The following is a 12,741-nucleotide window of genomic DNA, read 5'->3' as shown; positions in this document are numbered from 1 at the left end:
GCTATGGCTGAGCCCGAGTGTCACCATCCAGGCCGTGCCACAGGCCCGTTCTTCACATGGGTGAGCTGAGGGGTCGTAGGGCCCGGGCGAGCGCCCTTCAGCCTTGCTTCGCTTGAACAGCTTTCTCTCTGCTGTTAAAAGTAGAGTTTAAAAGAGACTTTATTTTGCGGATGACTTACTAAGCCTGGCCTTACCTTGTCAGTGACAGAAGCACCAGGGGTGCAGCCAGGCAGGGGACAGGCCAGAGTATTGTCAAAATACCAGCTTACCCTGAAAACACCAATTCTGAAGGCCCAGAATTAACCACAAAGGTAAAAAAACCCCAAAAAAACGAGAAGCTCTTGCCTCGTTAGTCAATAACTGTTCCTGTGCAGCCACCTCCTTAGGAACTGAAAGCAAACTTTAATAGATCTGACGATAAAAGAATAGAACTGTTGAACACACTTTCTATACGCTATAATGAATATATATACAGAAATACAGTGAAACTTCCTCCAATACAAATACAAAGTGATACTTTGTGCAGCGGTTACAAACAGAAAAGTAGGCTTTCCTACAAGATCCTTAACATACCATAGCAGAAGTGCCCTTACAGTTTCTGATAAAGCAAGTTATTACATTTTTAATTACGTTTATGTAATGAATAGCTGAAGAAAAAATTCAGTTACATGTTATAATGTGTTCAAGTATCTGAAAATAAGTCGGCTTTTGAGTAAGCTAAGGTCTGGGAGATTTTTAGCTGCAGTATCATGTAAATTATGAGTCCTTCAGTGACTTCATAACTAATTAAGAAGGGGAAAATAAGGCTTCATAAATTAGCTGGGAATTATGCTGGCTATTACAAATTAAAAGCACTTTGTCGTTGCGGCAGTACCAATATGTACATATTAACAAAATGAAAAACATGCTGACATCTTCCCGTCAAACACCGCGCTGTCGAACGAACACACCGAACCACCTTACACATGACACGTTCTCCACTCTCCCTGTCTGCAGCAGGAGCTTGTGATGGGTACGAGGATGAGAGGGTTGAGGATGAGACATCCACACCTTGTTCATGCACTGACGGGAACGCGCCCGGCTTACACCTTCTTCCTCTCCGCACCCTCGGCGGGCTCCGCTTTCTGTGCAGGGAAGGCGTGATGGTACAAATGTCTGTGAGTCGCTGCTGCGCTGTACAGTTTGTACAAAGCCTGGGGGGGAATAAAAAAAAAAAAAAAAAAGAAGATGGTCATGTCCCCAGCCCCGCTGCATGTCACGCATACGGGCTGTGCTTTCGCCGTCCTGCTGCAGCGGCGGGTTGTTCTGTGCCAGCGCTTGGTTGTGGCAAGTGTCCCACAGGGGTAAGACTGAAGAGCACCACTTCTGCTAATTTTTAAATGGCTTGGCTATGGGAGGAGCCCCTCGAGTTGCATTAACTTACGGGGGCGGGGAGGGGGTGGGGGGAGGGGGTTTGCCTATGGGTTTCACGCATGAGTTTGAATTTCTGCGTCCTCAGCAGTTTGTTTTACACCACCAGGCAGATAGCCAGCACGTCATATGGCAGGCTCTGCTATGTAATGGGACCCCAGTTTGTCAGGATCATTTTGATTTATCATCCAGATAAATGCAGATTATTATTTTTTCCTTCTAATTTTACGATTTTCCTCTCTGTACCCGGGTGTATTTCCCCCTCTGACAGAAGAGCTGGCCCTGCACAAACAGCACCACAGCCTAACAACCATGTGTTCCTGCAGCACATCGCTGTACCAGTATCGGTACTGGTACCAGTGCGTGGGCTGAGCTGGTGTGGCCGTGGGGCTGCGTGGAGCCAACGCCAGCAACCACGGGGCTGAGACAAGTGATCGCAAGGGCTGGAGGCTGGCATGTAACACCCCATGTCCCCCCCACGCTGGGCTTCCCACCCAGTGCAACGGGCGCAGGAGATGCTGAGCTATGGGGCTGGCTGCAGAGGCTGCGGTGTGAACAGCTGTCACAGCTCTGTTTCCATAGCAAATGCGTTTGTCATTGGGGAAAAAAATATGAAAAAATGACAAAAATAAACTAAAACCGCACCAGCTCCTGCTGGGGACCTCAGGACTGCTGCCGAGTCGGGATTAGCTCAGGATGGGAACAGTCACGGGGCGATGCGTTCCTCTGGTGCTCGGGGAAGATGAGCGAAGCTGGAGAGGCCGAAGCCACAGTGAGGGAGAGGGGGCTGTTGAGGCTCCGGGGTGTTTCAAGCGATGCTGCCCACATCCCAAATGGGCTGTAGGAAAGGGATGTGGGGCTTGGCATGCCAAGTGTTTTGGGATCGGGAATGTAGTGGGCTGGTGGAGGACACTTCATGGAGCTGCTGTGGGTTTCCTCCTCGAAAATACACCTTCAAACGCTCCAGAAGTGAGTGACCTTGCAGCACTTAGCGCTATTTTAGGCTTTTTTTTCTTGCAAAACTGGTCTCACGGAGTTGACTTTTACCTGACGGGATCTGTTCAAAAGCTCATTAATAGCAAAGACCAGGTCCTGCCTCCTGCTGCTGTGCAAGCCACAGCCAAGCCCAGGGACCCAGAGGTAGGAACGCTCTTAGCTGCTCAGCATTAGTGCCAAAACAGCCGGACTGGGCTGGCTGCTGGGGGGAAAATGGGTTGATTTTCAACACCTTTTTTTTTCAAATGGCCTTCCGACCTGTGAGAGCCGCCCTGACTTTCTTTTGAGGAACTCCCCACATAACAGCGGGTGAAAGGTGCGCTGACACTGACAGATGTCAGGCTTCGGTGACACGAGAAAAGACAAAGCTGTCTTCCGTCACACACCTACTGGATTAACATGCATGCACACTAATACAGACTAGTAAGGATGCCTTTTTTGTTTTAATTAGATGCTGATGAGGCTTTGCCTAAACAAGGTTCCAGGTGGCCTCGGCGCAGGCCTGGCAAGCAGTTCAGCGCTGTGCCCCTGCGGTGCCGGGCAAGCGGAGCCACCGGAGCCTGGCACACACGGGCTGCTGACCCCAGTTCCCCTGCCATGCAGGGCGAGAGGGGCTCAGCATGCTGCCCCAGCAGGAGGCTGCGGAGATAAACCATGCCTCCCAGGCTCTGCGTTCAGCTTACTCAAGCCGGGATGGAGTGGTTTTGCCTAAAATACAGTATGCGGCACTTCCAGCTGCACAGAGAGGCCTGACCAAGTATGGGGCCTCCTTGGCTGCTGGGGCAGTGTGATGCCCACACAGCTGGTGCTACAAAACCAACCGGTGTTTTGGTTTGACCTCTCAGCACAACAGGAAAAATCCCCAAACAGAACTGATGGGAGAAAGATGAAAATTCCCATCATAACAAACATCCTCCCCACCCAAATCTCTCCCCCACTTGGCTTCCAGCACTGCCTGGAGCACAGGCCCCACATTCAACGACCTTCCCCAGGCATCTGGATCACAGGGAGCAACCAGAGCCCAGGTGCCAGCAAGTGCCTAGGTGGAGGGCCAGGATGCCGGCCGCTGCCCGGGGCCCTTGCAGCCCCCATCCTCCATGAGCCCAAAGGCAGCGATGCAGCTAAAACGTGCATCTGGGTCCAAGACGCCTTTCCCTGGCAGCCTCCGGCCCATGGGAGCTGAGTGGTGTTGCATGCAGAGAACAAGAGCCACTTACCTCATTCGTGCTTCCCTGGGGAGAGGCATTGGGAAGGGGGAGACAGAAAAAGAAAGAAAAGCATCTCTGTGTATCATGCACATCCACGGGAGCGCACGGGGCTCACGCCTCTGGCCACAGCCACTTGCTGGTGCAACCATGGCCGGGTATTCCCAGGGGGATTCGCCCCGCACAGGCTGCCCCTCTTGCAGGACCCCTCACATCTCCATCCATCCCTCCTGCAGCCGGTCCCGCCACCACAGGACCCTGAGCACTCGCATGGGACAGAGCCACGAAGGCTATGAACCCACCCGGGCCACTTGGCCACCAGCCCTGTGTATCGCAACGGGCCCCGGTGCCCGCAGCAGGGCCGGTACCGCCTGCCTGCACAGCTCCTCGGAAGAACTTTCCCTCCGGTTGGAAAGCTGTGCCACACAGCCCACGCGGACCAGCAGGGTGCCAGGGAGCAGCTGCAGGCACTTTAACCTCTTTATTTTTCCCCAGCTGGGCAAGTTGCAAGCAGGCAGCATCTCTGGCTCCCTGCTGGCTGGGTCTTGTTCTTGCTTAAACCCCCCACTAACTCCTGCAAATGCTGAGCTTGAACACACCAGGAAGGTCCCCGAGCAAAGAGCCGCCGCAGGGGCACTGCGCGCCCGCGGGGGGTTACTGCAGATGCTCAGGCCGCGGAGGTCAGGGCAGCCAGGATGAACCCGCCTGGGATACAGGCAACGAGCTGCCTCCCCATCCAACTTATTTTAAAGGCAGCTCAGCTGAGCAACACCACTACCCAGCTCAGGAATGAAGGAATTGAATAATAAACACTTCCATTTTTTCCTCCCAAAGCTGCATGTTTAGCTCCAGCTGCAGCTCTCTGTGCAGCAACGGGAACCAAGGGAATGTGCTCACTCTCAATCCAAACCTCGCTGTGGATAACAGGCAGGGAAGGAGCAGGTAAAGCTGTTAAGAACGGCCTTTTCTGCCTTGGAGCACTACAGAAATAAAACTCACGACTGCAGCTGGTGGCTTCTGAGGGCCAAGCAAAGAATGAGCTCGCCCGGCTGTGCCACGGGAAGAGCAGGAGGCCACCGCAGGACTGCTCCCCCGCCTGGGGTGACCCGCAGGGTCTGGGCTCCCCCCGGCACCCCTGCAATCAGGGGGGGAAAGGGCTGCTGCACAAGGGGAAACAGGAAAGACCCAGCGTTAAAAATACTGCGGCGGTGGGCTGCGAGATAACCCTGCCCGGGGCCGGCGCTGCAGCGGCGCCATCCAGAAAGCGGGCAGAGCCACGCAGCTGGGGGATTTTTCACAGTGACCATCTTCAAGGTTTCAGAAGTGTTCCTGCTTGACACGGGGGCCCAGCCACGAGCTTCACATGTTGTTTGGGGAAAAAAAGGAATCGAAAAAGAGCGGGTGAGACCCACCGAGCCAGCACAGCTGTGGCTGTAATGGGAAAGCGGAGCCCAGTGCCAAAGCGGGCAGAGCCGAGACCTGGGCTCAGCCTCCCGCAGAGGGGGGAGAGCCAGACCCCTGCCCCGCACCAGGGCGGAGATCCAGGCCTTCCTTTTTGACATACAGACACACACACCCAAAAGGCGCAGCCCCAGGTCTGTGACAGCCTTCCCCTAGGGACCCTTGGCAAAGCTGCCCCGTTCCCGCAAGGGCCGAGGCTCCACAGGCTGGCATTTGGTGATGGGTAAGACAAGAAGAAAAAAAAAGGCAGAACAAAAGAGCTTGCTGTGAGTCTTCTCATCCACAGCCGGGATCTACACGGCTTGTCTTTTCACTTTGGGCAGGATTCAGAGGCTCAGGCTCAAGCAGGGGAAGGGGTGGCCTGGGACGCAGCTCCAGCCTCGCTGTTCACTCCTGCTCTGACGCTCCTTGCACTGCCTACCTATGCTACAGCCACCGGGCACTACCCCCCAGCCCATCACCTCCAGTCCCTGAGACATCTCCCCCTTACAATCAACTCCACAGACTGACCTGAAACCATTTCCTCTATCTCTGCTTTCCCCACCTAGAAGGTCTAAGGAATGGATTAAAACTCATCGTCCCGCTGTCTGAAGAAGACGGGGCACAGGTCATCTCCTCCCCCCCGATCACAGCACAACCAGCTCACACAGCTGGATCTGCCCAGGCAGGTCCAGCCAGAGCATCTAACAACCCTACATGCAAAAGCCATCTCAAAGGGGAGGAAAAGCCCCAGGAAACTCAACACTTAAGAACTTGGTAGAAGTTTGTTTGTTTGTTTGTTTGTTTGTTTTAAATCAAAAGCTCTTTATCCTACCTGGTCCCATAACGCTGCGGCCACTTGGTCTATTACTGCGCCCAGTTCTCTGTACTCCCCAGAGTATCTGATATATGCCCAGGTACACAGTGTGATAAGTGTCAAGCCCATGATCATGTTGCACAGACTGGCTATGATGTCCAAGCCAATGAAGCCGGTCACTCCAGCTATCACGTAAGTGATGAAGATGACCACAAAGAGCGTGGCGGGGGTGCGGGCGGCGTGGAAGATGTTCTTGCTGTCGTTGTGCTTGATGTACTGGATGTAGAGCTCATCTATCTCGTTCTCCAGCTGCTGGAGGTAGCGACGGCTGAATTCCTCCCCACCCATCTTCTTCACCCCACGAAACAGCTTCACAGCCTCTTCCTTCAGCTCCACATGCTTGGTCTGGAGGTCACTAGGCGCAAGGAAGGGCTTGTCCCCACCACAGACCTGTGTGGGAAACACAGTCCGATCACTCCAGAAACCTCAGCACCCACAGCTCCTGTGCTGTGCTAACCACTGGAATCAGGGCTCTACAGGCTCCCATTTAGCACAGACCACTGGATCCTGCAGGAAGACCCCCACAGCTGTGCTGCTCATCAGGGATAGCTCTGCAAGGTGCAGATTAAAACTGGTGTCTGCACAGGGAAGCTGCATCCCACAGCTCCTCTACTGAGTTCGCTCACAGCCCAAGCCAGCACCTCAGGCAACATTGTTGGCTGCGCTGCACCGACCTGCAGGACCCTGAACCCCGGCATTTTCTAGTGCTGGAGGCTCCACGGCATTTTCCTTCTGCTTCAGAGTATGGACACATTCGTTTTAAGGTGCAGGGCAGTCCACAGGCAGTTTGGCCATGCAGCTCTGTCCCTTTTTCCTGCCACCAGGCAGCAATCTCCAATACTGATGAACAGAGCGGGGGCCTGGAAGTGGCTGGAGGCAGGCTGGCGTCTGACCTTCACCTTAAACATCACAACCATCCCCTCACCAGAGCTGAGAGATGGGCTGACATGGAAGGGCACAGGTGAAAAGCCAGTTATAATGACTCTATTCCCTAATTAGGACCAGCCATAGCATGGGCTGCATGGTCACACAGCACTGCCACCCCGCTACATCACATTTTTGGGTTGCACCTACCCACACTGGGGAACACTGGGAAGAGGATGCAAATTCAGCAGAGGCCATGTGGTCTGCAAAAAGCTGCCATGGGATGAAACAGTGACCATCCCCTGTCCTGCCATGATACCCTGACCGGCATTGCTCTCCTCCAGCCTGTGAGAAAGCCCCTTCTCCACCACGCACATAGGAGAGACCCCCTTTGGGACCCTGACTGCACTGTAACCGGTCCTGGACAAGTCCATGCAGGACACTCTCGACCAAGAATGCAGGCAGGGAGGTTTCCCCATGAGGACAGGGGAACCAGGTGATATGAGCGCGGTGAAACTACATGCTCAGAGCCACCTACCTCTTCCATTCTTCTGCTGTAGGTGTCTTTGGCAGTGGCAACTGCTGCTAAATTGTTGGCTTCTGCTGTGGCCTGCAGGAAGGGCAAAAGGGGTACAAAGTTCAGCTGCAGAAAGGTAAGGTTAGTGTAACTGTAAAGAGTAATGGCCACTGGGTACCCGTGGTCCACATGTGCACGGGGCCAGGACATGTGCATGGTACCCCGCTGCACACGTACAGAATTAAACAGCTCCCTTGTCTTAGCCAAGTGTACTCTCCCCAGCCTCTGGCCAATGCCAAATAAGATCATCCCATACTGACACATCCAGAGTTCTCAGTCCCTCCAGGAAAAAGCCCGCATGGAGAAAGGATTCCTACCCTCCAAGCCAGAGCAACAAAAACTTTGGCTTAAGCTGTGGGAAACAGCAAAAAAACAGATAAAAGGCTCAGTCATATGTAAACAGCTACAGCTGCAACCTCCCGCAAAGCTGTCTGGCTCAGAGAGCGGAGCTGCAGCCCAGCAGCCACTGCCCACGTGCAGGGCCATGTCACCTTCGTGTGCGGCCCCACCGCAGCCAATGATGATGCTATTTACCTGTGGGGGAATCATTTCAGCTAAGCCAGCTGACACTGTGTGCAGAGAGAGTCACCACAGTCCACAAGCCGTGCTGCCACAATTGCTAAGCTATACCAGACTCGTGACTGTCAAATACTTTCCAAAAGAGCCATTTCTTGGGTTGTTAAACTTAAGGCATTTGAAACAAAATCACAGTAGACCCAATACACTGCACTAGCTGGCCACCGCTGACCATTAACTGGAAATTAATGGCAATTATAGCGCGTGAATGCCCACCAGGTCACACCTCACACTCGCATACCTGCAGCATCGACTTTGGGTGTGGCAATTCTTCCCCTTGGTAGATCTTTATGTATGCCTGCAAAACAGCACACGGACAATGAAATCACACTGAATGCGGCACACACAAGTGACACACAAACACCCCCACCCAGCTCCAGTCACAGCTTTAACAGGATGTTAAGAGCACGGAAGAGGAGGACGTTCCTGGCACAAGATGGCTTTGGCAGGGGATGCTCTGTCAGAAAATGCTACCTAAGATGGCTTGCGGTCCACTCCTTGGGTGGCCTGAGTCAGCCACTCAAGTCTCACACTATCTCTACCGCTGGATTTGCACCTACCTCCATCCTTTACTGAAGGAGAAGGAGCCAGAGTCAGGTAGCTCTGGAGAGTAGGTGGTGAGAGTTACTCAATAATGTCTTGCATTAAAATGTCCCAGTAGTCATGACAACAAAACTAAGCTTTTTCCAAAGGCAACAGGAACACAGCCGTCAGCCTCCTTCCCTCTGGTCCTCAGTTCTCCTGGGGAGGGAAACAGCCCTGCCCACCCGGTGGCCATACAGCGTGGGCAAATATGCGACCGGGAGGTGTTTGCTTTCTGCAGCAATGACAGTCAGGACTATTAGCTGGACCAAGAACATTTCCTCTGGCCATCAAGCGCTGGCTTGCCTGCTGCTGCTTTACCCTTTAATCACAGCAAAAGTGCAAGCACGCCACAGATGAATAAGCCCACTTTCTCTTACATAAGCCAATACCTTAAAATACTCCACAAGGCCTCGACAGGTGATATGGTTTCCATTGATCTCCTTAACATCCAGGCTCTCAGGACTAAGAAGCCAAGGTATCAAAATCTTCAAGTTCTTGATGAACTCATCGTCTATTTCTGGAAACAAAACCCAATGCCATCAGCACCAGCCCGAAGGCAGACTGGCGAACGTGAAACGAGAGCAGGAGAGTCAAGCCAGAGACTCAGACACTATATCGTAGTGATGCCAGTACTCAGAAATGATCATGGCCCCAGTTAACTTGTTACTGAACTCACAGACAGAATATACAGCTGTGCATACATCCACAAACCAGCTTCATGGTCTCAAAAATATATGTGCAAACACAAATGTGACTGCATAGGTAAAAGAACCTGCTTTCGCTGATGATGCTGGTAATGTGCATGCAACACTGACAGCCAGAGAGCAGCTGCTTCTTGCCTAGACACACTCTTTGCAAATCATGACCTTTAGTGTACAGGGCATGGACCCATGCCGTGCCTTCCCTTTGTTCTGCTCCATGGCACCCGTAGCGGAAATCCTCTGCCAGGGCTCAGGCTTTCTGGCTCCCATCCCTGCCACCTCCTGAGCAGGTAAGGTTTTCTATGCCAAGTTCTTGGTCCTCTATAAACCCATAAGTGAAATTCTCATTGCAAAGCATTTTAAAGCTTTTGCAAACGATTAGGCACTTGGCACAGGTATGCTAAGTAATCCTGCGAGTGACTGTGCATTTGTATTGCACCATTAAATGCTCCTTGGTGCAGGTACCAGGAACAGGCACAATCTCTGCTCCTACCAACCTGTCCCCTTTGCCAAAGCTCAGGGCTGGCACAGGGTGCTGTTTGAGGGGTCCATGAGGTGCTTGTGTCACTTCAACAGAGGCAGACTCATCTCCTAACAGTCATTCTCAGGGCTTCATAGTGCCTGACATTCATTTATTGCCATTTAAATTAAACCGTACAGACTGAAGACAGAAAAAACAATGCAACATCCAGGCATTTGGAAGGTAAGGAGAGAGGGGACACTTCCCCACATCTGCTCCAACAGATCACAAAAAGCTGGTTACGGCTCTGAGGGAACAGGAAAACGGCATCAAGACACAGCTGACAACTCCTGTGCCAGTTCTGCACACACTACTCATTCAATACTACTCAGCACCTGAAATTAAGGGGGGAGCTAAGAGAGATCAGCTCAGTTTCCATAAGCATGCCTGCCTGTAGAGGAATGAAGGCAGGTTAATTACCATTGATAACATACAGCTGTGGGCTGGCTTCAGTGGCGGAGGGTTGGATGATGTAGATAAGGTGCAGCTGTGGCTGGTTCTGTTAAGAGGTTGGGCAGCCAAAGAAGAGAGAGCAGCTGAGGAAGAGAGAGGAGGAAGAAGCAGAGAGAATGCGTGCCCTGGATGAGGAGAGACTAGAGAAGGCAGCAGAGGGACTGGCATGAAGAGTATGTTGGTATGTGGTAGTACAAGGCCTTGCTGCAGCCGGCTAGTTTGGAGAGTGCTGTGACACCCAGCCCTGCTGCCTTGCCATCCTGCTTGCTAGTTGGCACCGAGTTTGCCAGAAGAACAAGTCTGATCACTAGGCAGATAAAACCAGAGAAAAACATCCTTCTGCTGCTAATTTAAGTGACTAATGGGCCGCTGTCTCTACTGCTAAGATCACAAGCTGCCTGTAAGCAGTGATGCTGGTAAGCAGGTGGTTCCCAACAAACAACTAAAAAAATCCACAGCACGTGGCTCTTTCAGAGTGGAGAATCTTACCACAGCTTTTTTTCCTTCCCCTCTTTTTTTTAACCTGTTGAACTAAGCCTGCCCTGTAGGGAAACCACTGATCAGATAAATCAGGAAGATTAAATATTCCTTGGAAAGCTTTTCAAAGTGAAGTAACATTCTCTTGATAGCAAGCAGGACCGGCCTTCCACCCTCCCCAAGCACCAGCCTGCCTTGCAGCAACCAGCCCACACCACTGCATCTGTGCCGAATTGCAGGTGAGGCACGGGAGTTAACTGGGGGCTCAACACCACGTCCACACACACCTCGCTGGCCCAGCCCTGCCCTTCCCCATTTGCCTGGCAGCCATCTGTCCTCACAGGGCTTACTGCCAGGGGCTCCTTGACATTTTCAGCCTCCCACACCTTTTCTGCCTCCACTTCTGTCTGCTGGACTCGGAAGAAGAAGCTGAGCGCGTGTACATCACTGAGAAGAGGATCCAACTCCTCTCCTGGAATTTTCATGAAAAATACTTAATAGAGGTTTCAGGAACCAGCGGAACAGTCTGCCAGGGCATCCAAGGTATCAGCCTAAAAACCAGACCTTTGCCTTCATACCTTTCAGTTTTCCATCAAAATTCGGGTTGGTGGCAACTTTCAGGCCCGGGTGAGGCAAGAGGAAGCAGGAGATTTTGGTGAAGCAGGAATGGATGTGCTTTCTGACGTTCTGCAGCTCTTCATGCTGATTTCCTGAGACCTGCGAGAGATCAGTTTGGGATCAGGGAGTTTCCTTCTGATAGGGACACTGGTAATGCTGGGCCCACGGTGCTGGCAGAAGCACGGGGTACTTTCCATTTTGGCTGCTTACAGAGGGAAAAAACAACACAGGAGGACATTCCATAGGGATACGCTGCATAGAGGACAAAGACAAGGCTCTTCCAGCGACCAAGGAACTAGCGCATCTCTGACCACGTGCCCTGGGGCATGTTATTATCATTCGGAAAATGTGCATGTCCATGTATGACTGGAATACAAAAACATGTGGGATTTCCCACTAGGGCCTTCTTTGTCTCACATTTAATTAGGCCTCTCTAGACCAAATCACCCATGCATTTCCTGATTAATGCCAGGGGAGCCCGTGCCCATCATTTTTACTGTACAACCACCTCTTACTAAAACATCGTTCCGGCTCTCTTGGGAATCTGCTGACTCCCATCTCTAACACCTCTCCCAGCAAGAGACCCGCAGGGAGCCTGGGCTGGGGCAGAGGCCTAGCACAGGCAGTCTCAGCCCTCCACTGAACATGGCAAGGAAATTCAGGCTCCTAAAATGGCTCTTGCATGATTTTAAGGCACTGGCTAAGTGTGCCCATAACCAGCACGTTGCAGTTCAAACCTATCAGCCAGCGCTGCGGCCACCCAGCTGAACCCTCACTGGTGCGGGTGCTCTGCACCCCATTCCTTGTTCCCTGCCCAGGATTACACCCTCCAGCACCAGTCATCCCCCAGATCAAGGTCTCGCCCTCGTGCTCCACACACTCTCCATCCATGCAGGTGATGGCAGTGTATCATCCCTGGGTCACAAGCCAATTTGCTTCCTCAGTCTCCATCACCCAAAGCGTACCCCCAGGCTAGCTCTGCTCACTAAGTGAACCCAGATCAGAAAGAACGCACCTTCAGCCGCTTCTCCAAAAATCTTGCACCACCATCAGATCCGTAGGAAAATTCGTAAGGGAAGCTCCAGTCACGAACAAGAAATATAAGGGACTAGAAAACAGAAACACATGGGGGTCAGTGCCATACAGCCCCCAGCGGCTCCAGCGCCAGCTCAGAGAAACTCATCTTTCTCTGTTGCTCTGTGGTTCTCTGCTAACACAGGACCAGGAGTGGCTACAGGAGATGCCTAATTCTGCCGTACGTTATCAAAAGGGGGTCCACATGGGATTTTGGGGCCTCCCTCCCTGCCACCACCACTTGCAGCAAACACTGGAGTCCACAGCGGTGGCAGAACCCCCCCAGCACCCTCGCCCCCACCTTCATGCCACCACGAGACCCGGCCCCGAGTCCCTGCCTAGCTCCAGCAGCGTCTCACACCTCCACG

The 12,741-nt window shown here is 52.6% G+C and overlaps 1 protein-coding gene across 2 annotated transcripts in view; it reads right to left on the bottom strand.

The window, feature by feature from the left end:
* Positions 1 to 381: 381 nt before the first annotated feature.
* The window catches only part of ATL1 (atlastin GTPase 1), a 32,232-nt gene continuing 19,872 nt past the window's right edge, over positions 382 to 12,741 (bottom strand). The window contains exons 7-14 of one of the 2 annotated variants that reach the window (XM_055715667.1): positions 12,315 to 12,407; positions 11,260 to 11,398; positions 8,920 to 9,047; positions 8,187 to 8,243; positions 7,331 to 7,402; positions 5,887 to 6,318; positions 3,624 to 3,638; positions 382 to 1,193 (exon numbers count right to left, since the gene is read on the bottom strand). In XM_055715667.1, the coding sequence (XP_055571642.1) occupies positions 1,083 to 1,193; positions 3,624 to 3,638; positions 5,887 to 6,318; positions 7,331 to 7,402; positions 8,187 to 8,243; positions 8,920 to 9,047; positions 11,260 to 11,398; positions 12,315 to 12,407 (1,047 nt within the window). In that variant the 3' untranslated portion in view covers positions 382 to 1,082. The remainder of the gene's footprint in view (positions 1,194 to 3,623; positions 3,639 to 5,886; positions 6,319 to 7,330; positions 7,403 to 8,186; positions 8,244 to 8,919; positions 9,048 to 11,259; positions 11,399 to 12,314; positions 12,408 to 12,741) is intronic. The other variant, XM_055715668.1, reaches the window with a different exon arrangement.

Source organism: Falco cherrug, chromosome 7 (genome assembly GCF_023634085.1).
Source record: "Falco cherrug isolate bFalChe1 chromosome 7, bFalChe1.pri, whole genome shotgun sequence".
Taxonomy (NCBI): domain Eukaryota; kingdom Metazoa; phylum Chordata; class Aves; order Falconiformes; family Falconidae; genus Falco; species Falco cherrug.
The sequence above is the reverse complement of the archived record's forward strand: the minus strand, read 5'-3'. Positions and strand labels throughout refer to the sequence as shown.